Source organism: Astatotilapia calliptera, chromosome 16 (assembly GCF_964374335.1).
Source record: "Astatotilapia calliptera chromosome 16, fAstCal68.1, whole genome shotgun sequence".
NCBI lineage: Eukaryota > Metazoa > Chordata > Actinopteri > Cichliformes > Cichlidae > Astatotilapia > Astatotilapia calliptera.
In genome coordinates, this window is record NC_137437.1 from 30,123,601 (window position 1) to 30,148,600 (window position 25,000).

Here is a 25,000-nt window from a genome sequence, read left to right on the forward strand (position 1 = left end):
TTCCTAACCGTGTAGAAATGTTGGCCAATCAGAAGTCTAGAAGCCTCGGTGGGAAATGGCAAACAAAGATGGGGCATAGAAGCAGAACCGAGTCATATCTGTGGGGGGACAGTAACTGTGTGCGCATATGTAAGCATTTAAACACTGCAGAGAGAACAATTAACAGTAACCGTATTGTAGAAATGCATTTCACTGAAACAATAACGTGGCGCACAGTGTGACGGCAAAAAAGGCGCTGCGTTTTCTCCGTGTCCCTGTCCACACATAAATGCAAAAACGGAGTTTTCAAAAATATCCTGGCAAGCGTTTTTAGTTTTTCAGTGACCGAAAACGCCGTTTAAGTGTGGACGAAAGGTGCAAACGCATAGAAAAATCTCCATTTTCAAAAGTACGTGTGGACATAGCCCAAGAATAATAAGAACTCCTAATATGTAGACTTTAATTTTTAAGAACTGTTTAACAAAGGCTTGTTTTTGCCAACCTAAATCTGCAGCACAGTTTAAATTCTCACTTTGTGGGAAATTAATGAAATAAACAACAGCCCACCTTCACATAAATAAAATATGGCAGTATATTATTATTAGTATGGTACATAGATATTTATTTTAAAACTACAGCATATTTAATGATACTATGTGCAGTTGGTAATATTTTAGGAAGTAGAATTTGAATGCAGACCACCTCAAATATTAAAGCCTTAAAAATATGTCGTGCAGTTTTTCATGTATGAGTGTTTTGCAATCTTAAATGAGATGTAGACCAAAGAAAACAGAGGAGAGTTGTTGTTTGTATTCCAGCTGTAGTAAACAAAGAAGTTTAGTGAATCTTTTTGACAACAGAGAGTCATGCAGTATTGATGCTGATTTGAGTTTTCTGATCCTGTATTTTTGTTCTTTGTCTTTTGTTACACAGAGTGAACTAGAAGCTTGGTTTTGCCTTTGCTGGTAAGTAAACAGTGATTGTAACTGAAGCAATATGAAATTGGGATTGTGTAACATTTTTAGCAATTTACATACAATAGTTTGGCTTTTTGTGATATCTTGCCATTTGCTCATGGGCAAAAACACATTTAGGATTTATAAGCAGTAAAGCCGCCCCCCCCCCCACTAGATCTCTGAGTGTCCCTAAAAATGTCCCTGAAGTTTAATAGGCCATTTATGTCTAATTTTAAAGGCTTATCAAAGCATTTCTGTAGTAATTATTGTTTTTATTACACATGTTAAGGCCATTTGAGACTCTGCAATTAAATTTTGCCCTCTTTAGACTAAAGTGAGTTCATTTTGTCTGAGGTACAGTGCTGGGAAAAGTCTTTCTTCCTTGCAGATTTATTTTGTTCATGCTTTTTTGTCACATGTTTCAAATCATCTAACAGGGATGATATGAATAAATACAAAAAAGCATTTTAAAGTGATGATTTCACGTATGAAGCAGAGAAAACCAAACCAGAGCTATCTGTTCTAATGTGAGAACATGCTGGTCTCTAATACCCAGCTGTGGAAGCCCTGATACGAAGAACTACCATCAAGCATTTATAGTATCAAGTATTATTTGTGATTGTTGCATGCTTTGAAACTGTGATGTTATCATTTGATCAAGTGTGCAGTGCGAGCAAATCCTTGCTTGTGGTATCTGATGTGTTATGTAATAGCACCAAAGTATTAGAGCTTTACGTTAATGAGGAATTTCTGTGGCTTATTGCAGATTGATAAAACGACACATCACCTTAATAAAGACAGAAATCTTTAATAAGGTGCAGAAAGAGAAGATGGGGTGTTTATAGTAAAGCTGTTGTAAACAAAGAATTTAACAGATTTTTTTTCCCACTACAGATTGTGATGCAGTATTGACTCTGATGCTGATTTTAGTTGTCTGATTCTGTATTTTTGTTCTTTTGTTACAGAGTGAAACAGAACTTTGGTTTTGCCTTTGCTGGTAAGTAAGCAGCAATTGTAACTGCAGTAATATGACATTGTCACTGTGTAACATGTTTAGCAACTTACCTAACGTAGTTTGGTTTTTGTGACATTACCATTTATTGATGGGCAAAATCAAATGGTCAGAATTTATACCTTGTAGCAGCAAAGGCCCCACACATGACCTCTGACTGTCCCTGAAGTTTAACAGGCCATTTGTGTCTGATTTTTATGTTTGAACACAAACAACTGTTTTTATACAGTTGTTTGTGTTCTCCGTTTGTTTGTGGATTTACGTAGCAGACATAACTATGAACGCATTTTAGGTGAGTTAGTGTAAGTGGTAGCTTAAACACTTAAGAGCACCACAGTTGTTGATTTATATCTTCACTCATATTCTGCTTATGTATTACATTAAAGTCAGACCACTATAGAAGTATTTTTGCCTGAGTGAACAGAAGTGGTAGGTTAAACATTTAAGCAATAATAAAAAACTCAGAGGACCAGAGTTGTGAGTAGGCAATGTTGTGTATGTTAAAGCCTGTGTGTAATTTATATACAATAAGTTTAAATCAGTTTCTTAATAATTTGCTTGATACAATGTGTTTAAAATTTTATATAAAAGGGAAATATTGAAAAATACAAAAAGATTCCTGCCAACAGGTACAATGGAAGGACTCTTTATTATAATTTTTGTAATTGCAAAAATGGTGTGCCACTGTTGTTACTATAACATGTCAGAATTTACATGTATTTTAGGATTTACATATTCAGATCAGAACTAAAACCTAATGAGGTTTTCCGTTGATTCTAACAGTTGTGGTTTTTTCACACTTTATTAAGCACTGACTTGTGATAGAAAATGATGGAGCTAAAAAGCCATAATCTGTACCAACAAATATTGGTGCCTCTTTTTTGCACTTCTGTAGTATGCATGCCTTTATTACACATGTTATCACCATGTGAGACTCTGTAACTGAAGTTTGTCCTCTTTAGACTACAGTGAGTTCATAAAGGCTTGAAGAAATTGAGGATTTTACTAGTTATTTCATGTCACAGTAAATTGGATTGTGTGCGAAGAGGTTCAACAGTGTAAGTCATTAAACAGTGATCTGATGTGTTGTTTCCTTTCTCTAGGATACTGATCTGATCGTCGCAAGTCTGGTAAGTAAAGGTTTTGTCTGCGGTACAGTGCTGAGAAAGGTCTTTCTTCCTTGCAGATTTATTTTGTTTATGCTTTTTTCACATGTTTCAAATCATCTAACAAGGATGACCTGGATAAATACAAAAAGCAGTTTTAAAGTGATGATTTCATTTTTGAACCAGAACAACCTGGTCTAATGTAAAAACATGTTGGTCTCTAATACCCAGCTGTGGATGCCCTGATAGCAACAATTACCATCAAGCATTTACAGTAACTGGTAATGACTGGTTTACATCACTGGTTGATTTTGGTCCACTATAATTTCAGAATTGTCATAATTAGATCCAAACAGGACAGGCAAAAAAAGAAAAGAAAAAAGTCTTAATTAAGGCCCAATATAGGGTTTTCAAGTCATGCCAAGTATCTTAATTTCATTAAAGTCCAGACTGATTCGTTTACACCAAGTGTTTTGTTTCATTCATTCAATTGGACTTGCTTGTGTGCTTCAGATCCTAAGTGTGATTAAACTTAAGCCCAGGACCTGATGAGTTGATGTAGGTCCTGAAGTAGTAAAGGAACTCTGGGACATCACAGTAACAGCACCATGTTTGACTTTAATGCTGGTGTTTTTCTCTCACTATAGATGATTCAGTTTAGTGCAGTTAGTCAGCACAGCTCTTGGTTATCATCGAGATATTATTAGGCAACTTGTTTTTGCATGTTCAGCTACAACATCTGGGAGGGTTTCTGTTTTCTGAGGTCTCCAGATCCTTAGTAGTCTCTTTGTAAACCTTTACAGAACTATATGTGTTTGTTTCACATTAGAGCAGCTCACGACTAGCAGTTTAGGGACAATTAAATATTCACATAGGACAGGGGTCTCAAACTCCACTCTTCAAGTGCCGGTGTCCTGAAGCTTTTCCACGTGTCCCTGTTTACAAAACACCTGAATAACATTTGTAGGTCATTAGTGAGAGTATAGAATTTGACTGTGTGCTGAAGTGGCATCCCCTAAGACTACTCAAATGTAAGTAATTTAAGTGTTTGGAAAAATGTACTTCTAAAAGTACTTTCATTGCATCATGTTCATTCACTCATGAGCTGCTATAACATGAATCAAATTCCTGAATTACCACCTCAGCATGCAGTCAGGTTCTGTAGAGTTTTGCTAATGACCTACTAATGTTATTCAGGTGTGTTGCAACAGGGACACATAGAAAAGTTTCTGGACACCAGGCCTTAAGGACCAGAGTTTGAGACCACTGGTGGTAGGGCATTGTGGATTTCAAAAGCTTCTTCCCTTAAATCACTGCCTAAAAACTGCTTTTTGTAATTTGTCATAATGACTTGCAAAGTATAGGTGGGATGAAAACATAAACATAAGACATTTTATAGTGGCCTGATATTTTTATCAAGGCTGTTTTTTGAAAATAATCCTGGCCTAATTTACAAAAGATGAACTGTCTGAAAGTCATGTTTGTTTGTTTGTTTGTTTAAGAAATGTGGGAATGTCCAGCAAAGATCTTACATGCAACAGCTCAGATACAGCACTCACTTCTGTTCTTTTTATCATGAAATGATCTACAAAGAAATGATCATCATACTAAATTTTGCTAATTAGGCCTTTATATCAGCTATGATAAGTTTATTATAGATTTAGTGTAGTGCTTATTGCTGTGCATCAAACATGCCCCAAATGTGACTGAAATATGTAGAAACTAGCTGTCTCCAAATTTCTCATTTTGCCAAAATTCATACAGAGTGACCTGAAACTGTGCTGTAACCTCAGTGTGTTGGTTTTGTTGGACCATTTAATATTTACAGTAAGTTACTGTAGCAGCACGTCTTAGTTTGAGTTTATAGACTTAGTTTATTGTTTTAATAGAACGTAAAAATGTCCTTATAACAGTTCCACCATCATTTGTTAAACATTGTCATTCTGTTCAGTCCAATAATTTACTGTAGAAGTCTTTAGTATTTAAAGCCCTACATGTATTGTATTTTTGAGATTATAAGGCATAATGTCAATAAACAAGCCTGTTTTTAAGGCAGATTAAGCCAAACAAACAGTCAGATAAGTCAAACTTTATTCAAGTCATTCACAAACAACTCTCAACACTGTTCAGTTGTAACACATAAAATACAGAACAATACACTCACTTTTTCAGTTCATTCCTCATCCACAAATCCATCAAACTCTTCATGGGTTGATCAGTTTGAAATCTGCTTCATAAGCATGTCTCTTAGCACGTGCCAGGTCCTTGTACACACACCATAATGTTATGTTGAAGCACCGTACGAATTACTCTGCGAGGGTCCTGACTATGGTAGCCATAATGCTCTGACAATACATCAAGCAGCGCAGCTTTGTAGCTTACGAAGTCTTACTAAAATATTTGACAGAATTTTGAGCGCTGTGTACCACAGAAATCCCGTTTGAGGTCAGTAAGCATAACCAGAATCGATACGCTAGGCACATTGTATGTTTTTGAGATAATGACAGGATTTTAGGTATGCCATATAGTCTGAAGAATATGGTAAATCCAAGCATGTTGGAAATATGACTAATTCCATGCCTTTTGTGTCTTACAGGTGACCTGCTGCAGAAGATCCTCTCTCTCTCTCTATCATTATAAGCAATTCTGTCTATCCTATCACTCTCCCAACTCTATCTAATTTGAAAGCCATTCTATCTTGTATCCCTCTATCCCTACTGCTCTATCTAATTTGAAAGCCATTCCATCTTGTATCCCTCTATCTCTACTGCTCTATCTAATTTGAGAATCCAAGTTTTGAGAATCTTTTCAGAATCCAATTTTCAGAAATCCAAGTTACCAGAACTTGATCTATCTGTTACAGAATTCTGAGAGATCTCTGCTCTCACTGCTCTTTCTTTCCTGTCATTAAGCTCTCTCACATTCAGTCATTTTGCTTTAAATTACAAGTTGAATATACAGTAGTAGAATTACAGTACAGTAGAACTTATAGTAGAAACTACTTACACAGCCCTACATTTGTCATTTTAATTTTCCATTAGGCTTTAGTTTGGACTGCTAGTTTGGCTTACTTTGATCAATTGTATAAAATATCACCTTTTTATAAGTTCATTTGTAATAAGATAATCTGGTTATTTTGTAATACATACATTCAGATAAATAATAAATCAGATCCAGTCTGTTAGTCTGTTTCATTGGCTATAACATTTGACTGCAAGTTTATAGTACTATTATTTAAGGACAAACCCATTTTGTCACTCAGTGTAAGTATTCAGTCAGTATTGTCATCGAGAAGTGCCTGAGGACCCAGACTTCCTGTTTCCTGACTGCTGCAGAACATCCAGCTGAAGAAACCCCGTTTCTAAAAGAGCTACAATAAAACGGACCAAATTGTTTCCAGAGAACTTTGAATTTCCTTTATTTTGAGTTTGGAGTACAAATCAGCTTTTTAACATCTATTCATCTATTCATAAAAACATTTTATAGTATAATAGTACATTTCTCAGATTTAACAGTAACTTAAGGAGTTATAAGTTTTTCTGTGTTTCAAGGTTCAGTTTTGTTTATATTTGTGTATAACCACATATAAGCTCCAGATTGTACTTCAGCAAAATGCCAAGAAAAAGTCAAAGGTCGCAGTCCCAGAAGCTTAGATGGCAAAAGCAGAAAGAACAGGTGAATGTTTCTCAGAGCAGTGAGCAGGTAAAGGTGTGTGTTTCAGCTTTTCCCAGCACAGAAGTGCAGAGCAGTGTTCAGACAGCCACAGTGTCTTATGCAGATGTGGTAAAGAGAAGTGTTCCCTCAGTGTCTGTCCCAGAGCCTGGAGTTATGCAGGTAATCCAGACTAAACCCCAGCTAACTGTACAAACACAGCATGATGGAGAGACAGCCACAGTGTCTTATGCAGATGTGGTAAAAAGAAGTGTTCCCTCAGTGTCTGTCCCAGAGCCTGAAGTTATGCAGGTAATCCAGACTAAACCCCAGCTAACTGTACAAACACAGCATGATGGACAAGCTCCAGGACAGTCTCATGTACAGGTTACAAACAGTGAAAGTCCACGAGTGAGTAGCGTCTGTGCTTCCCGAAGCCAGGCCGCTCCTAGGTATGGAAAGTACCGGAATCAGCAATGCATGGCTAACAGTTTGGTTTTCCTGTCATTCTTACACGAGGATGAATTTATTACCAGAGCAGATCTAAACCGTGTGTTGGACAAAGGCCATGCCGTCTATTCAGATGCCAGACTGAGGTTTGTGAACAGTGTGTTTCTAGCCTGCGATGAACTTCCCTCAGTTGTTACCAGCCGCACACACGAGTATCAAGTCGACATGTCTCAGTTTGCTCATTACGGCACATTTGATGGTACAGATCACTTTCCGAGCCTTGAACAGGGATTACAGTGTTTGGCTTCAGACGTTCGCTATGCTTTGCTAGTCATGGGAGGAACAGTCATCGCTGTTAGCAGGCTGACTTCAGGTGAATATGCATATTTTGACCCTCACCCACGTAAGTCTACTGGTATGCCATTGTCGCTAAGTGTAAGTGGTGGAACTGCAGTTATGTTGAAATTCACACGTCTTAATGACATGATTGACAGGATCAAACGTTTGTACAGAATGTTTAGCATCGCACCAAGCTGTACTTATGAACTACAGCCCATCGAGTTTCACAGTGAAAACGCTGCTGACCAAACAGATGCTAATCAAACCACCGAATACAGACAAACAGCTACAACTGTTACAGCACCAGCTTTAAATGAAGCCGTTCATGAAATAAACTCCCAAAGATCTACTGACCAGACACAGAAGACTGTGAGAGACACTTTAACGACTGAAGTGACATCATCCAGAGTGGATTATTCAAATGAGACAGCTGCTACTGAAAACAACCATCTTCCTTCTGAGTATTTAGAAAAAGAAACATCTGCATCTTCTGTAAGAGACACTCAGGTAACATCAGATTCTGTTCCTCAGAATGATTCAAACAGTGCCTCCAGTTCAACTAAGATAACAGAGGAACTCTCAGATAAACTGCTGAAATATAGTAAACATGAAAGGCAAAAAATGAGGAGAAGATTATTGACCCAACAAAAGCTACCACAGAGAAAGGAAAATCAGAAGACGAAAGAAAGGCAGATGTACAGGTTTGATGAAAGCTTCAAGACAAAGAAAAAAAACTCAACTAAGAAGTGTAATGATCCTGATCACAGACAGAAAAAGAGCATGTACAAAAATGAACTGTATAAATTAAATGCTACCTATAAGGAGAAACAGAGAGAACATTTTAGAAAGATGTATAGAGAAAGTGCTAAAATTAGAGAGAGAAAAAGAGAATGTGTCATAAGGACATATAAAGACAATCCCCTATTCAGAGAAAAGCAGAAGGAACGTATAACAAGAACATATAGAGAGTCTCCCATATTCAGAGAAAAGCAGAAGGAACGTGTAACAAGAACATATAGAGAGTCTCCCATATTCAGAGAAAAGCAGAAGGAACGTGTAACAAGAACATATAGAGAGTCTCCCATATTCAGAGAAAAGCAGAAGGAACGTGTAACAAGAACATATAGAGAGTCTCCCATATTCAGAGAAAAGCAGAAGGAACGTGTAACAAGAACATATAGAGAGTCTCCCATATTCAGAGAAAAGCAGAAGGAACGTGTAACAAGAACATATAGAGAGTCTCCCATATTCAGAGATAAGCAGAAAGAGCGTATAAGAAGAATATACAGAACTTGTGCTGAATTCAGAGAAAAACATAAAGCTTACATGAGGTCATATGTATATAACCTATATAAAGAAAGTGAAGAATTTAAAAAGAAAAAACTATCTTACATGACTAAGCGTTATGGAGAAGAGAGACGATTTCAGCAACAACACAAGGACAATATGAGAGAACGAATGAGAGTAAAATATTGGAATGGTTTTTCTTTCAGACAGATGCATAATATCAGATGTGCAATGAATATAAAACGGAAATATCGCCAGATGCATCGACCAGCTGAGACTTTACAGTGTCATCCAGAGAACACTTTAATGAATGAGGCCATATCTCGTTTCAGATCAAACATTAAGTCAGCACCATCTTATGTTTGTACTGTTTGTCTAAAAGCTTCTTTTCCTAATCAGGTGAAAATCTGCAAAAGACAAAATTACTCAAAACACCAGACTGTAGCTCATCAGTGTCTAACTGGTAAATATGTTCATGTGTGTGATGAAGCATGTCATGATCACTGCAGCTTTCCTGTTGAGAGAAAAAAAGAGTATATCTGTCACACATGTCACAGTTCCCTCAAAAGTGGATGCATGCCCAGGCTTGCTGCTGTTAATGGTTTAGAACTGCAGGATATTCCAGCTGAACTTTGTGATCTCAACATTCTGGAGAGACATCTGATTGCCAAATGCATACCATTTGCTAAGATTATTCCTCTTCCAAAGGGGAGACAGAGACTTATACGTGGTAATGTGGTGTGTGTACCATCTGAGGTCCAACAAACAGTTGACAGTTTACCGAGGATCAGAAGCCAATCACAGATCATGAGGATAAAGCTGAAAAGACGACTGTGCTACAAAGGCCATCAGCTGTTCCAGACTGTCACCTGGTCTAAACTCATTCAAGCTCTGCGTAAACTGAAACAAATTCATCCACAGTACACAGATATTATTATCAGAGATGATGCATTGCTTTGTGATCCAACGTTACCTGATGATGACAGCAGTGATGAAGCCAGCATGGCAAGTGATGATTATAATGAAGCAGATTTAATGGAAATTGACAACTATGAAAAAGATGCCCTTTTGTGCGAAAGTGAGTCTCAAAGTGACCAAGATATTAATATGCAATCCTGTGATGAACAACCAGAGGAACAAAATCCAGATGAACCAGAAAGTGATTTGAGCAATGGAGGTTTTGCTCTAGAAAGTTGTCTGCAGCCTGTAGACATTTCAGAAGAGATTCTCTGTTTCACTGATAACACATATTGTGTGGCTCCTGCAGAAAGAAACAATCCTGTTAGCTTCTTCAGAACTCCTCATTTGGAAGCCATGGCATTTCCTGTGCAGTTTCCTACTGGTCAGAATACACTGGATGAAAAGAGACGTCTCAAGCTCACACCAAGTGCTTACTTCAAGTCAAGGCTTTTCAACATTGATGCAAGATTTGCTAAAGACACAAATTACTTGTTTTTCTCACAGTTTGTCACTGAAATACATTTGGCTAATTCCAGCATGACAATACAGCTAAGGAAAGGTAAAACTATGACCAAAGATGGACGCAAAATCACATCAGGAATGTTACAAAGTAAGACAGAAGTAGAGAAGCTGGTAAGAAATAAAGATGCAATCAGATTTATGCAGCCACTCAGAGGAACTCCAGCTTACTGGCAGAAAACTACCAGAGATCTATTCAGCATGGTTCGCCAAATAGGAACACCTCAGTTCTTTGTCACTTTCTCTGCTGCTGAGATGAGATGGCCTGAAGTGATTCAAGCAATAAAGAGACAGCAAGGTGAAGAGGTTGATTTTGAAGCCCTGGACTGGTCAGAAAAGTGTGAAATTCTAAGATCAAATCCAGTAACCACCATGCGAATGTTTGATAAACGTGTTGAGGCTTTGTTCAGAGATTTGCTTTTTTCTCCTGCACAGCCCCTTGGTGAGATCATTGATTACTTTTACAGAGTTGAGTTCCAGCACAGAGGTAGTCCACATATACACATGTTGCTGTGGATTCGAGAAAAGGTAGAAGCAGATGTGGATGATGACCAAACTGTCTGTGACTTTGTGGACAGATACATCTCAGCTCAACTCCCTGATCCAGAAAAACAACCTGAACTGCACAAAAAAGTCACTGAGCTACAAAAGCACAGCAAAAACCACACAAAGACATGCTTTAAGAGTGTGAACTCTGGTTGTAGATTTGGGTTTCCAAAACCACCAGCCACAAGAACAATGATTGTGAGACAGGATGAGGATTCAGACACTGAAGCTGCAAAAGCCAAACTCAGACCTTTGTTGAACCTGCTGAAGGAACCTGAAGCTGCTTCCCTCACCATAGAGCAGATTCTGTCACGATGCAACTTAACAATGAATGAGTATGAACAATGCCTCCAAGACATAAACAAGAAAACAGCTCTGATTCTGAAACGTGACCCAAATGAGTGTTGGATCAACAATTACAACCCAGACCTGCTTGAAGCCTGGAACTCTAATTTAGATGTCTCATTCATTTTGAATGCCTATTCATGTATAGAATACCTCTGTAAATATATAACAAAGAAAGAATCTGGCCTCTCTGAATACCTGAAGACAGTTATTGACAACTCTGATAAGAACACCGTCAATGAATGTGATGAAATGAGAGCTGTGATGCAAGCTTACTCAAAAAAGAGAGAGATCAGCGCACAGGAGTGTGTGACTCGAGTCTGTGGCCTAAAAATGAAAAAATGTTCCCGCAGTGTTGTATTTGTACCAACAGATGATAACCCAGTAAAAATGAGTCGGCCCATGAGCTTCCTGGAAAGCACAACACACGACAGTTGTAATATTTGGATGACAAGTTTGAGTGATAAATACAAATGCAGACCTGAGACCCCAGAATATGAGGAAATGTCACTGGCTGATTTTGCTGCCTTGTGCAGGTTGGTGAGTGGTCCAAATGAAGGAAAAGATGTGCTTCCTCTTCTAAACCAGCTTGGATTTGTACAAAGGCGAAAAAATGATAAACCAGCTATAATCAGATATTACCACTGTTCACAGGAAAAAGATCCTGAGCAATATTATGGTCGACTGTTGAGACTTTACCTTCCACACAGATCAGAGCAGGAACTGAAACCACAAGGGTTCCAAACCTATCAGTCCTTCTACAACTCAGGTTTTGTACGACTTCCATGTTCAGACCACAGTGAGTCTGTGAAAAGGGTTGTGAAAAGAAATAAAGACAAGTATGAGAAGAACTCTGAGGATATTGAGAGTGCACTGGAAGAGTTTGAACAAAATAGGGATGTTGTGATTGATGAATGGTGTAATCTGGCTCCTGAATCTGAAGTTGTGAGGCTGCAATGCGATGAGAATCTTCCTGAGAGACATTCTGATGATGAGAACGAACAGGAGAATGTTCCCGACTACAGTCGTCAGTCTGATGCTGTAACAAAGATCAGAGCCGTCAGAGAACAACCTGCAGTAGATCCAGCCGTGGTACGTGTAATGTATCAGAATCTGAACCAGAAGCAGGCCTGCGTGTTCTATGCCATAAGAGACTGGTGTATTCAGCGAGTTTGTGGTTTGAACCCAGATCCATTTTTCTTCTATATCAACGGTGGTGCAGGAACTGGAAAGTCACATCTGATTAAGTGTATTCATTCTGAAGCATCAAAGATCCTGAGCAGACTGCCTGCTAATGCAGAAGAAGCTGACATATCAAATCCAACTGTTTTACTGACTTCATTTACCGGTACAGCAGCTTTTTCTATCAGTGGCTCTACGTTACATTCTCTACTGAAACTACCCAGGAGTCTGAAACCACCCATTCAAGGACTTGGTAACCAACTGGATGAAGTCAGATCTGAGCTGATGAATGCTGAAATTATTGTTATTGATGAAATTTCAATGGTTTCAAAACCCCTTTTTGCTTATGTGGATGCAAGACTGAAACAAATCAAAGGCACTCAGAGACCTTTTGGTGGAATGTCAGTTTTAGCTGTTGGAGATTTTTACCAGCTGCCACCAGTGCGACAGTCTAAACCTCTCTGTGTTTACGATCCAGAACAGATTGACCTATGGCAGGAGCATTTTCAGATGATCACTCTAACCGAGATCATGCGTCAGAAAGATGATGTGGCCTTTGCAGAGATGCTGAACAGGATTAGAGTCAAAGAAAAGACAGATGAGCTTTCTCAGTGCGACAGAGATTTGTTGTCACAGGCTGTGACTGCACCAGAAGAATGTCCAACTGAGGTCTTACACATTTATGCCACCAACAAGAATGTGGAATCCCACAACACAGATACCCTGAAGAAGCTTCATTCAAACATCATAATCATCAATGCAGACGATTTCCAGAAGGATAAATGTACAGGCAGAATGGAACGAAGAGACAAACCATTTACAGGTGGGCGAAATGATTTACCTGACACTCTGAATGTTGCTGAAGGAGCTCGAGTCATGCTGACCAGAAACTTGGACACACTAAACGGTTTAGTCAACGGTGCTTTTGGTATACTGGTAAAGGTGGTGAGATCTGAAAATGATGGACACATAATTAAACTGGGGCTCAGGATGGACAACCGGCAGCCTATGAGACACAACCGCAGTGCTAATGCAGCTTCTGATGATCTGGTTTACATTGAGAGAGCAGAGGAGAGTCTGAAGTTTAAAGGAGCAGTACGCAGACAGTTTCCTGTAAAGCTAGCATTCGCTTGCACAATTCACAAAACTCAGGGTCTTACAACACAGACAGCTGTAGTTTCAATGAAGAACATTTTTGAACCAGGTATGGCTTACGTTGCTCTCAGCAGGGTGACGTCTCTCAGTGGACTCTATTTGCAGGACTTGGATGAGAAAAAGATTTACGCCAATCCCGAGGTAACTGCAGCGCTCCAAACCATGAGACAAGCCAGTGTTGAAGAAATGATGCCTCTTCTTCAGGTCAGAGAAACAGCCAGCAGACTTGACACTCTTACACTGATCCATCACAATACAGAGGGTTTGCCATCTCACATCAGTGACATCAAGAGTCATCATGAAATATGTTTAGCAGATGTTTTGTGTCTCACTGAGTCTCACCTTCAAGGCTCCTTTGTTGCAGACAGTCTTCATTTGGACGGCTACACCATGTTCAAACGCAACAGACATGTGTCCTACACAAACTTTCCTCACATGGCCAGCAGAAGTGGTGGGGGAGTTGTTGTGTATTTGAGGAATCATTTTCAGGTTCAGGTAAAACAGTATCTGCATAATGTCACTGATCTTGAGTTTTTAGTGTTGAAGGTTCAGGCTCCATTCCCTGCACTCATTGCTGTTGTGTACAGACCCCCTGACTACAGTTTGACACCATTCATGCAAAACCTGGTAAGTCTTTTAGATTCACTTGAAATAATGGACTGTCACCCAATCATTGTGTGTGGAGATTTTAATGAGAACCAGTTGCAGAGTGGAAGAAAACAGATTCTGGAGCAGTTTCAGTCGAGAGGGTATTCACAGCTGATCACTTCTGCCACTACAGACAAGAACACCCTGCTTGACCTCATTTTTATTTCTCAGCCACAGAAATGTCTGTATTCAGGTGTTCTGAGATCATATTACAGTTACCACAACCCTGTCTTTTGTGTCCTGTCCTCGAGCCAATCATGAAGTCGTCTGGTGAGTTTTGAAACAATTACAGATCATGTTTGTTACAGAGTTTACTGATTGTAGAGCATGAAAAAGATTTTTCATTGAAAAAAGGGTCTTCCCTACTCTGTCTGTCAGAAGACCCTTTCTTATTGCAATGTTATTAATCATTTCACCAAATCATTGCTGAACTTCATGCAGAGCAGAGAACATCTGCTATCATGCACCTCTGATCTGAAATGTGCTGCAACATTTATTAAACCAACATCATTTCTTTTATTCTCATGTTTTAAATGACTAAATCTTTTTACTGTGACGTATGTAGCTCAACAAACGAGATCTTCCCCTCCAAGGGCTTGAAAATATGAAATAGTAAATAAATAAATCCCACATAAATGCAGGTATTTATTATGGCTCACATGAATAAATACAGACAATTATATTTTCTTGATTATAGTAGCTTTTGTAGAATCAAAAGTTTTTGTGATGAATGAGGTTTTGCTTATCATGTTTTACAGGTAAAAAATGTCAAAAGTTATAAACTATCTTTAGGCTACCAGAGATGTCTATAATGATACATTATGTAGAGAAAAACATTAGTACAGCTTACAGAATATGTATAAAAACTGATTTAGAAGTAAATGGATAGTTTTCTGAAAGTTCCCGACTACAGTTTAACACCACCCACCCAGATCAGCCCCCAAGTGTCTATGTAATGCTGGTATGGTGTGTGAGTTTGACTTGGCCTTTATCCGGGTGGGTTTGGGTTTGGGTGGATAAAGGCCAAGTCAGAATTCTCTGAGCAGCTGGAAAAAGCTGCTAATAAACAAAGACATCAAAAAGTGTGGGCTTTAGGTGTAGCCCCCGCTTTCTGATGCACTAATTAGACTTAGTAACCGACACCCCATACCAGCATTACATAGACACTTGGGGGCTGAGCTGGGTGGGTGGTGTTATAAGCACGTGTTTTGTTAGATATATTTTTTCAGACACCATCTTCATGAACTGCTGAGCCAAACCTGATCCATCAGTGCTGGACTGCACAGATAACTACATGCCACAAGGAGACTGCTGTGTTATGAATTGCCATACCAGTGTGTCTTCAATGGAGAAGATGACACACCCATCACCTGACCTCCTGCCTGATCTGGAGACCATCATCATGCTACCACACTACACACCTCTGAGACCATCAATGATGACTCATACTGAGGAAACTGTATTTCCTGTCAGAGATGCTCAGTGATCCTCAGAGCAGAGAGAGGTATCATTCTTTATCTTTGATAAAAAAAAATGTCAGTGTTTTTAATTCAATTAATTAATTAAAATCCTGTTTATTGCATAAATAATTCCACACTCAAATGATTATACTTGTTGACACTTTTTGAGTTTTAATTCACATTATGGATTACAAATCTATGCTTTTTCTACTCTGTCTCTCTGTGCAGGTATTGCTTGTCTTCTGAGTTCTTCCGTGTCCCAACTGAGGCCTTCAAACCTCATTGCAGAGCTCATGTCTTTCCTCACCATCATGTGAGTGTGAGATTGCTCTGGATTCTGGTTATGTGGCCTGCAGCACCTATAAGGTATTTCAATATTGTTCATTGTATAACTTATTTGTAGTTTTTAGGGTTTCTACAGACAAAAAAAATGTTCCTTTTTCTGTATTTTTTAGAACAAGCTCGTCCAGTGTGCCTGCATTCCAGCTTCTTAGACTCTACGCAAGTGGACAGAGTATCAGTGTTTGGCCACTCTTACAGACACTGACTTCTGTCAATTCACTTCTACTGATCGGGCACCTCACTCCAGGAAGACAGAGGGCTGCAAGCCTGTCATCATTTCCAGTGTGGCTTTGTATTCTTGGGGTAGCATCAGATTTTTCCCACAAATATTCAAAGGTAACACTTGTTTTAAGCTTAGTTATTAAATCAAAAGTCTTCCCTTGTGTCATGTCTGTGAAGGTTCTCATGATGTCCTTTGATGTAGTCTCTCTCTTCACTTGCATACCCACTACAGAGGCAGTGGAGACTGTCAGAAAACGACTGCAAGAAGACAGCTCCTTGGAAGACAGGACCAACTTCACACCCGATCAGATGTGCACACTGTTAGACCTCTGCCTCACCACTACATATTTCAAATACAACGAGGGTTTCTACAGACAAAAACATGGCTGTGCCATGGGTTCCCCTGTGTCACCTGTTGTAGCCAACCTTTACATGGAGGAAGTGGAAAGGAAGGCTCTTGGCTCTTTCAAAGGAAGAGTACCCAGCCACTGGTACAGATATGTAGATGACACCTGGGTCAAAATCAAAAGGCAAAAAGTGGAATCCTTCACTGCGCACATCAACGCTGTGGATAAAAACATCAAGTTCACCAGGGAAGACACAAAGGACGACTGTTTGCTTTTCCTGGACTGCGCTGTGCACATTGAAGAGAACGGCAAACTCAACATCGAAGTTTACCGGAAGCCCACACACACGGACCAGTACCTCCTCTTTGACTCCCATCACCCTCTGGAACACAAACTTGGAGTAATTAGGACACACATTTTTTAGAATAAGCTCGTCCAGTGTGCCTGCATTCCAGCTTCACAGAAAAGAACATCAGACACCAGCGAGGGAGGATAAGAAAGACAGACACAACAACATTGTCATCCCCTATGTAGCCGGTGTATCAGAAAAACTCAGGAGAGTTTTCTCCAAATACGACATCCCAGTGTACTTCAGACCCAGTAACACACTCAGACAGAAACTGGTTCACCCGAAAGACAAAACTCCTAAACACAAACTTAACAATGTGGTGTACGCTGTACAGTGCAGCGAGGAATGCCCAGACTTCTACATCGGAGAGACCAAACAGCCACTTCACAAGCACATGGCACAACATAGAAGAGCCACCTCCACGGGACAAGACTCAGCAGTTCATCTGCATCTAAAGGACAAAGGTCAGTCTTTGAGGATGCCAATGTTCACATTTTGGACAGATGGAGGAGTGAAAGAAGCCATTTACGTCCACTGTGAGCGACCATCTTTAAACAGAGGCGGTGGTTTACGACACCAACTGTCTGCCATCTATAATCCAGTTTTGAGTTCCCTCCCCAGACACCGTAACGTCCACTCACATCCTGGGAGTGGGCGTGGGTGATTTCCTGACCTCGGGAAATCACATGATAGGGTGGGGCCAGGTTTCACAATGAGCTCACCCGAAACCCTGGCTGATTGGGACCCACACCCACTTTCACACCTTGGCTCATGTGATTAGGTAGAGGATCATCAGGGGGTTCTTTGTCCCTCTTTGGGGGGAAACTCCCACTGGGTTTAAATCTGGGACTCTCCACCATTGACCCTTAGAACTGAAGAAGCTTCTCGGATGAGAGGTGAAACGTCTTCAAGGAACTCAAAGAAGTCCAGACGCTTTTCTTTCCAAGCTCCTTAGACTTCACTTGTGTTAATTACATTTTATTTGTTGTTGTTTTCTTTTAGATTTATATGCAGTGATTGGATGTGGTGGAGCTTTGTTAACCGTGTGGAAAACATCTGTTTGTGATGATATTTACAATGAGGCTTTAAGGTGACAGTTTCCATGTAATTTCAATCCTCTTACTAAGCAAAAACATGTTTGCAATTAACATATTTTTTCAGTTTTGTCTTTTGGATTTATGGTTAACATTCCTCTGTGACAGCAAATACTAAACTGGTCCAAGTAACCAGCATATCATTGGTCAAAGGCAAAAAGGACCACATGTCACACTAGCAATGAATTTTTGACTGTGTTTGTGTTAGTATAGAGTAGGTCTAACAGTGGTTTTCCACATCTGCTCTAATATATATAGATAATGGGTCAGACATATAAAGTCATTTTGAAAAGTTCATAAAGGTCATTTATATGTGTTCCTCTTTATCATTTTATATCAGGTCACACAGCTGACTTGAGTTTTGATCAGAGTAGAACCATAACATTCATGCTAATGGTTCTACTGTTTACAGTTACTTTATGATGGATTTCACCCTGGTCACAGCACTATGTGAAAAGCTGTTAGAGGTAAAGTTAAGCCAATTAATACATCATCATAAGTCACTCTCTAACGCAGGGCAGTGATTATTATTCACTGTAATTTATTCCACAACAATGTTCTTTATTTGATTCTTTAAATATGCACATCGATTGTTTAGCTCTGTGACTCTCCACACCTGAAATATATCACAATGTGGACTTCATTTCGACAGTATTTTGTAGATTGGTACCATATTTATCATCGAATCATCTTGTGCACTTATTAACTAAATGTTGTTTGTTTGTTTTTTTTTGTTTGTTTGTTTGGGGTTTTTTTGTTGCCATTTTTACCTTTCACCAACTGTGTAAATTCTGCAATTTTACCTTGGTTTTGTTTCACATCAGTTTATCTGCTGGCTGGTATTCCTGTCTTCCTTCTCTCACCCCAACCGGTCGCAGCAGATGGCCGCCCCTCCCTGAGCCTGGTTCTGCTGGAGGTTTCTTCCTGTTAAAAGGGAGTTTTTCCTTCCCACTGTCGCCAAAGTGCTTGCTCATAGGGGGTCATATGTCATATGATTGTTGGGTTTTTCTCTGTATCTATGAAGCGCCTTAAGGCGACTTTTGTTGTGATTTGTTGCTATATAAATTGAATTGAATTGGTTTTCTTTCTTTTCTAATGTTTCTGGTCATTTTTCACAGTTAAACAAGTAACTTTGAGGTTACGTCATCGTTTTCAGCTGTTATCTGTATACATTTTTTTCCTAATAATTACATTTCTGCAAAATTATAGCAGTTCTGGTAAGTTGTAATATTTCTGCCAAGTTATTAATTTTTTAATAAATTATTACATTTCTGCTAAGTTGTAGCTTCTGGTAAACTACAACATTTCTGCTGAATTGTTATGTTTCTTCTAAGTTATTGCATTTCTGCTAAGTTATTACATTTTTGCTAACTTGATGTTCTTCTGCAAAGTTATTAAAATTTCAACAACTTTTTAAACACTGACTTTGATTTCTTCAGCTTCTTCAGCTATTTTCAACTATTTTCAGCAGACAGCTTCAGCTTTACAGTTTCCTCTAAGTGATTGCAGTTCTGCTAAGTTATTCCATTTTAGCAAAGTTCCTTTGCTTCTGCAAAGTTTTTACAATTTCTGCAACTTTTCAGCTTTTTCAGCTACTTTTTGCATACAGCTTCAGCTTTAAGCATCCACACTGCATTTTCGCAGGAAATGCAAATTTTTCTAGTTATTATTATTATTGTGTGGATGCTTTAAGCATCCACACTATAGAGTTCCTGTTTCTCTTTATTCTTTATTGTGTGGATGCTTTAAGCATCCACACTATAGAGTTCCTGTTTCTCTTTATTCTTTATTATTATTATTATTATTATTATTATTATTATTCTGGGTGTTTCCGTACACTTTTCGCCGTTAAACTACTTCCACAATTTTCAGCCGATTTTCACCGTTCAAATTTTAAACTATTCAACTATTTTTGCTAATTTCTGCTATGATTTTTGCTATTTTTAACTATTATACTTTTTAAAATATTCCACTTTTTTCCTTTAATTTGTCCCATTGAAATGAATGGAAATCTTCCAAAATTCTGCTAAATTTTGCTTGTTTTTGAAACTTAACTACTTCCTCATACTTTCACCTAGAACAACCATTCAAACTTTAAAATGTTCACAAATTATTGGGCTATTCAGGTATGATTCAGCTTTTTCAAATCTTTTACTGTTTTACTTTTATGCCTCTTAAAGTTTTGAGTTGCAAAATTGTGATTTTTCACAAAATACATGCGTTGTTATGGTTGCTATGCTCTTGGCTTCCAGTGTGTCACTGAAGCTTTTGCAGTCTTCTCTTCATGTCCGAACAACTTCCTGCTACTTGCTCAATTTTTACTCAACTTCCACAAATTATACATCAAAACGTAGGCATTTTTGCTGGCTTTCAGAAAATGTCACTATCATTGTTGTGGTATTCATAGAACTTTCGCAAATCTCCTCAGACTAACACAAGGTCAGAAAACTGTCCATATAAAGTCAATGGAGAGCTTGTTCAAAATCACCGCTGCATTTCTGTAATGAGAGGCATATTCGAATCGTCATATCTCCTTAACGAAGCAAAGTTAAGACATGAGGCTTGTCCCGGTATATCTTCAGACACTCCTGACGCTCACAATTCAAGAATTTCTTTCTCACCTATTACCGTTCTGAAATGAGTTGGACTTGTTTGAGGGTAGGAAATTCGTCCTTCGCTCAGATTTCTTCAGATTTCAAACTGTGGAAATGAACCACTTTTTTCTCTCGTCATAACTTTTTGTTGGATTTCCACAGCGACCTGAAAATTTCCATGATTGTTCACCAAAGCCTGCTGTCTCTTACGGTGAAAGAATGATATCGATACTCCAAACAGATTTCAAGTTACAAACCGTTGTTTGAGGGCAAGTCAAGGCAGTTTTTGCTTCGCTCTACTCAGTTATGGTGCATTACAAGTCAAATATCTTTAATAATTCATATTTTAATGATAAATTGTTAACACTGGAAGATTCCCCCATCTCTTCTGAACAAAACGGTGTAAGAATGACCGCTCTAGCCCCTACGGTTAGGAAATTATGGTCATTTGTTTGAGGGGAGTCGTCACTATGAAAAGTAGGCTGCAATAATCCTGTGCCTCTCTGTGCCTGCGTGTGTAAAAAGGTGCACCTCTTTTGGCGGGAAAACGTAAACAGGCACTCTGATTGGTGGATTCAAATTCAGCAGCTCCCAGGCTGACCTAGAAACTTACTTCTCTCTCCCTGTGTGTCTGTGTGTGTGTGTGTGTCTGTGTGTGACAGAGAGAGAGAGAGAGAGAGAGAGAGAGAGAGAGAGAGAGAGAGAGAGAAAGCCTTTTAATGGGATGATCTCATTCTAAGATTCTAATTTAATATATTTAGACTGGGTGACTGAATTTGATCTTGGTAGTGTGTCTCTCTGTGCATGTGTGTTTCCTTATGTGTACATATTTGTGATTGTGTGGCTGTTATAGATTTTTTTGCTAATTTTTTTCATTTAACAAGTATATTTGAGGGACCCTCAGCATGTTCAGCATTTTTTCAGCTGTCCATTTTGCTTTTCCAATTTTTCTGTTTAACTTATTACTATTGTGCTAAATCATACTGTTTCTGCTATTTTATAAGATTTGTGCTTAATATAGTATTTCTGCTTTTAATAGGATTTGTGCTTAATATAGTATTTCTGCTTTTTATAGGATTTGTGCTTAATATAGTATTTCTGCTTTTTATAGAATTTGTGCTTAATATAGTATTTCTGCTTTTTATAGGACTTGTGCTTAATATAGTATTTCTGCTAAATTATAGTATTTCTGCTTTTTATAGGATTTGTGCTAAAACATAGTATTTCTACTAAATGTAGTATTTATGCTTAATCATAGTATCTCTATATATTTCTGCCTGGTCCCCAGGCAGCCAATCCTCTGTGAGGACTTAGACATTCAAATTTTCAAATCAGGTCCTGCACGGTTTCCCAGCCAATCATATATGTGTCCTGAGGCATTCAAATTTGCATATTGGGGACTTCATGGCTTCTAAGCCAGCCAATCATATCTGAGGGCTGAGGAATTCAAATCCACAAATCAGGGCCTGCACAGCTTCCCAGCCAGCCAATCATGTATGTGGGCCCCAGGTATTCTAATTTGCATATTGGGGAATTCGTGGCTTCTAAGTCAACAAGTCATCGGTGTCATATATCTCTAAAAATTCATATTTTAATGATAAATTGTAAACACTTGAAGATTCCCCCATCTCTTCTGAACAAAACGGTGTAAGAATGACCGTTCTAGCTCCTACGGTTAGGAAATTATGGTCATTTGTTTGAGGGGAGTCGTCATTATGAGAAATAGACTGCAATGATCCTGTGTCTCTCTGTGCTGCGTGTGTAAAAAGGATGCACCTGTTTTGGAGGGAAAGAGTGCACAGGCTCTCTGATTGGTGGATTCAAATTCAGCAGCTCCCAGGCTGACCTACAAACTCACTTTTCTCTCCCTGTGTGTGTGTGTGTGTGTGTGTGTGTGTGTGTGTGTGTGTGTGTGTGTGTGTGTGACAGAGAGAGAGAGAGAGAGAGAGAAAGGCTTTTAATGGGATGATCTCATTCTAAGATTCAAATTCAATATATTTAGACTGGTTGACTGAATTGGATCTTGTGTGTGTGTCTCTCTGTGCATGTGTGTTTTCTTATGTGTACATATTTGTGATTGTGTGGCTGTTATAGATTTTTTTGCTGATTTTTTTCATTTAACAAGTATAGTTGAGGGACCTTCAACATGTTCATCATTTCTTCAGCTGTCCATTTTTGCTTTTCCAATTTTTCTGTTTAAGTTATTACTATTGTGCTAAATCATACTATTTCTGCTATTTTATAAGATTTGTGCCAAATACCGTATTTCTGCCAAATATAGTATTTCTGATTAATTATAGTTTTTTCTACCAAATCATAGTACAGTATTTCTGCTTTTTATAGGGTTTGTGCTTAATATAGTATTTCTGCTAAATTATAGTATTTCTGCTTTTTATAGTATTTGTGCTAAATTATAGTATTTCTGCCAAATTATAATATTTGTGCTAAAACATAGTCTTAATTTAAAATTACAATATTCATAGTTCATCACAGTGTCTCTGGTAAATCACAATATTTCTGCTCTGTTGTACTATTTTTCTAAATCATAGTGTTTCTGTAATGTTTAAGTATTTTTGGCTAAATATATTCTTTCTGTTATCTTATACTATTTCTCCTAAATTCTTGTATTTTTGAGAAGTTATCATGTTTCTGGTAAGTTACAATATTTCTGCTAAATTCTGCTATGCTATTGTATTTCTGCCAAGTATTATGTTTCCTCTAAGATATTGCAGTTCTGCTAAGTTATTCCATTTTAGCAAACTTCTTTTGCTTCTGCAAAGTTTTTACAATTTCTGCAACTTTTCAGCTTTTTCAGCTAGTTTTTGCATACAGCTTCAGCTTTAAGCATCCACACTGCATTTTCGCAGGAAATGCAAATTTTTCTAGTTATTGTGTGGATGCTTTAAGCATCCACACTATAGAGTTCCTGTTTCTCTTTATTCTTTATTATTATTATTATTATTATTATTATTCTGGGTGTTTCCGTACACTTTTCGCCGTTAAACTACTTCCACAATTTTCAGCCGATTTTCACCGTTCAAATTTTAAACTATTCAACTATTTTTGCTAATTTCTGCTATGATTTTTGCTATTTTTAACTATTATACTTTTTAAAATATTCCACTTTTTTCCTTTAATTTGTCCCATTGAAATGAATGGAAATCTTCCAAAATTCTGCTAAATTTTGCTTGTTTTTGAAACTTAACTACTTCCTCATACTTTCACCTAGAACAACCATTCAAACTTTAAAATGTTCACAAATTATTGGGCTATTCAGGTATGATTCAGCTTTTTCAAATCTTTTACTGTTTTACTTTTATGCCTCTTAAAGTTTTGAGTTGCAAAATTGTGATTTTTCACAAAATACATGCGTTGTTATGGTTGCTATGCTCTTGGCTTCCAGTGTGTCACTGAAGCTTTTGCAGTCTTCTCTTCATGTCCGAACAACTTCCTGCTACTTGCTCAATTTTCACTCAACTTCCACAAATTATACATCAAAACGTAGGCATTTTTGCTGGCTTTCAGAAAATGTCACTATCATTGTTGTGGTATTCATAGAACTTTCGCAAATCTCCTCAGACTAACACAAGGTCAGAAAACTGTCCATATAAAGTCAATGGAGAGCTTGTTCAAAATCACCGCTGCATTTCTGTAATGAGAGGCATATTCGAATCGTCATATCTCCTTAACGAAGCAAAGTTAAGACATGAGGCTTGTCCCGGTATATCTTCAGACACTCCTGACGCTCACAATTCAAGAATTTCTTTCTCACCTATTACCGTTCTGAAATGAGTTGGACTTGTTTGAGGGTAGGAAATTCGTCCTTCGCTCAGATTTCTTCAGATTTCAAAGTCTGGAAATGAACCACTTTTTTCTCTCGTCATAACTTTTTGTTGGATTTCCACAGCGACCTGAAAATTTCCATGATTGTTCACCAAAGCCTGCTGTCTCTTACGGTGAAAGAATGATATCGATACTCCAAACAGATTTCAAGTTACAAACCGTTGTTTGAGGGCAAGTCAAGGCAGTTTTTGCTTCGCTCTACTCAGTTATGCTGCATTACAAGTCAAATATCTTTAATAATTCATATTTTAATGATAAATTGTTAACACTGGAAGATTCCCCCATCTCTTCTGAACAAAACGGTGTAAGAATGACCGCTCTAGCCCCTACGGTTAGGAAATTATGGTCATTTGTTTGAGGGGAGTCGTCACTATGAAAAGTAGGCTGCAATAATCCTGTGCCTCTCTGTGCCTGCGTGTGTAAAAAGGTGCACCTCTTTTGGCGGGAAAACGTAAACAGGCACTCTGATTGGTGGATTCAAATTCAGCAGCTCCCAGGCTGACCTAGAAACTTACTTCTCTCTCCCTGTGTGTGTGTGTGTGTCTGTGTGTGACAGAGAGAGAGAGAGAGAGAGAGAGAGAGAGAGAAAGCCTTTTAATGGGATGATCTCATTC

General features: G+C 38.3%; 2 protein-coding genes and 2 long non-coding RNA genes across 6 annotated transcripts in view; 2 read left to right on the forward strand and 2 right to left on the reverse strand.

Moving 5' to 3' along the window:
• LOC145421206 (uncharacterized) overlaps positions 1-5,792 on the forward strand; it is a 6,775-nt gene extending 983 nt beyond the window's left edge. Inside the window, exons 1-4 of the long non-coding RNA XR_013902512.1 lie at positions 1-944; positions 1,901-1,932; positions 3,051-3,077; positions 5,650-5,792. The exon at positions 1-944 is cut by the window's left edge and continues 983 nt beyond it. This is a non-coding gene — a long non-coding RNA (uncharacterized LOC145421206). The remainder of the gene's footprint in view (positions 945-1,900; positions 1,933-3,050; positions 3,078-5,649) is intronic.
• Positions 1-25,000, reverse strand: part of LOC113007388 (inactive dipeptidyl peptidase 10) — a 434,773-nt gene that overhangs the window by 170,103 nt on the left and 239,670 nt on the right. The window lies entirely within an intron of this gene.
• LOC145421209 (uncharacterized) lies at positions 5,128-7,727 on the reverse strand. The gene is made up of 2 exons (XR_013902516.1): positions 7,221-7,727; positions 5,128-6,423 (listed from the first exon to the last, which is right to left on the reverse strand). It is a non-coding gene; the product is annotated as an uncharacterized LOC145421209 (long non-coding RNA).
• Positions 9,927-19,367, forward strand: LOC145419363 (uncharacterized). 2 transcript variants are annotated; one of them, XM_080291163.1, is made up of 5 exons: positions 9,927-13,691; positions 13,852-15,639; positions 15,824-15,961; positions 16,051-16,273; positions 16,392-19,367. In XM_080291163.1, exons 1-2 carry the CDS (start codon positions 10,095-10,097, stop codon positions 13,960-13,962), a joined length of 3,708 nt encoding a protein of 1,235 aa, XP_080147289.1. In that variant the 5' UTR covers positions 9,927-10,094; the 3' UTR covers positions 13,963-15,639; positions 15,824-15,961; positions 16,051-16,273; positions 16,392-19,367. The 2 variants fall into 2 exon arrangements, with proteins under 2 accessions (XP_080147289.1, XP_080147290.1); XM_080291164.1 differs by lacking the exon at positions 16,051-16,273 and having other exon boundaries at positions 16,931-19,367.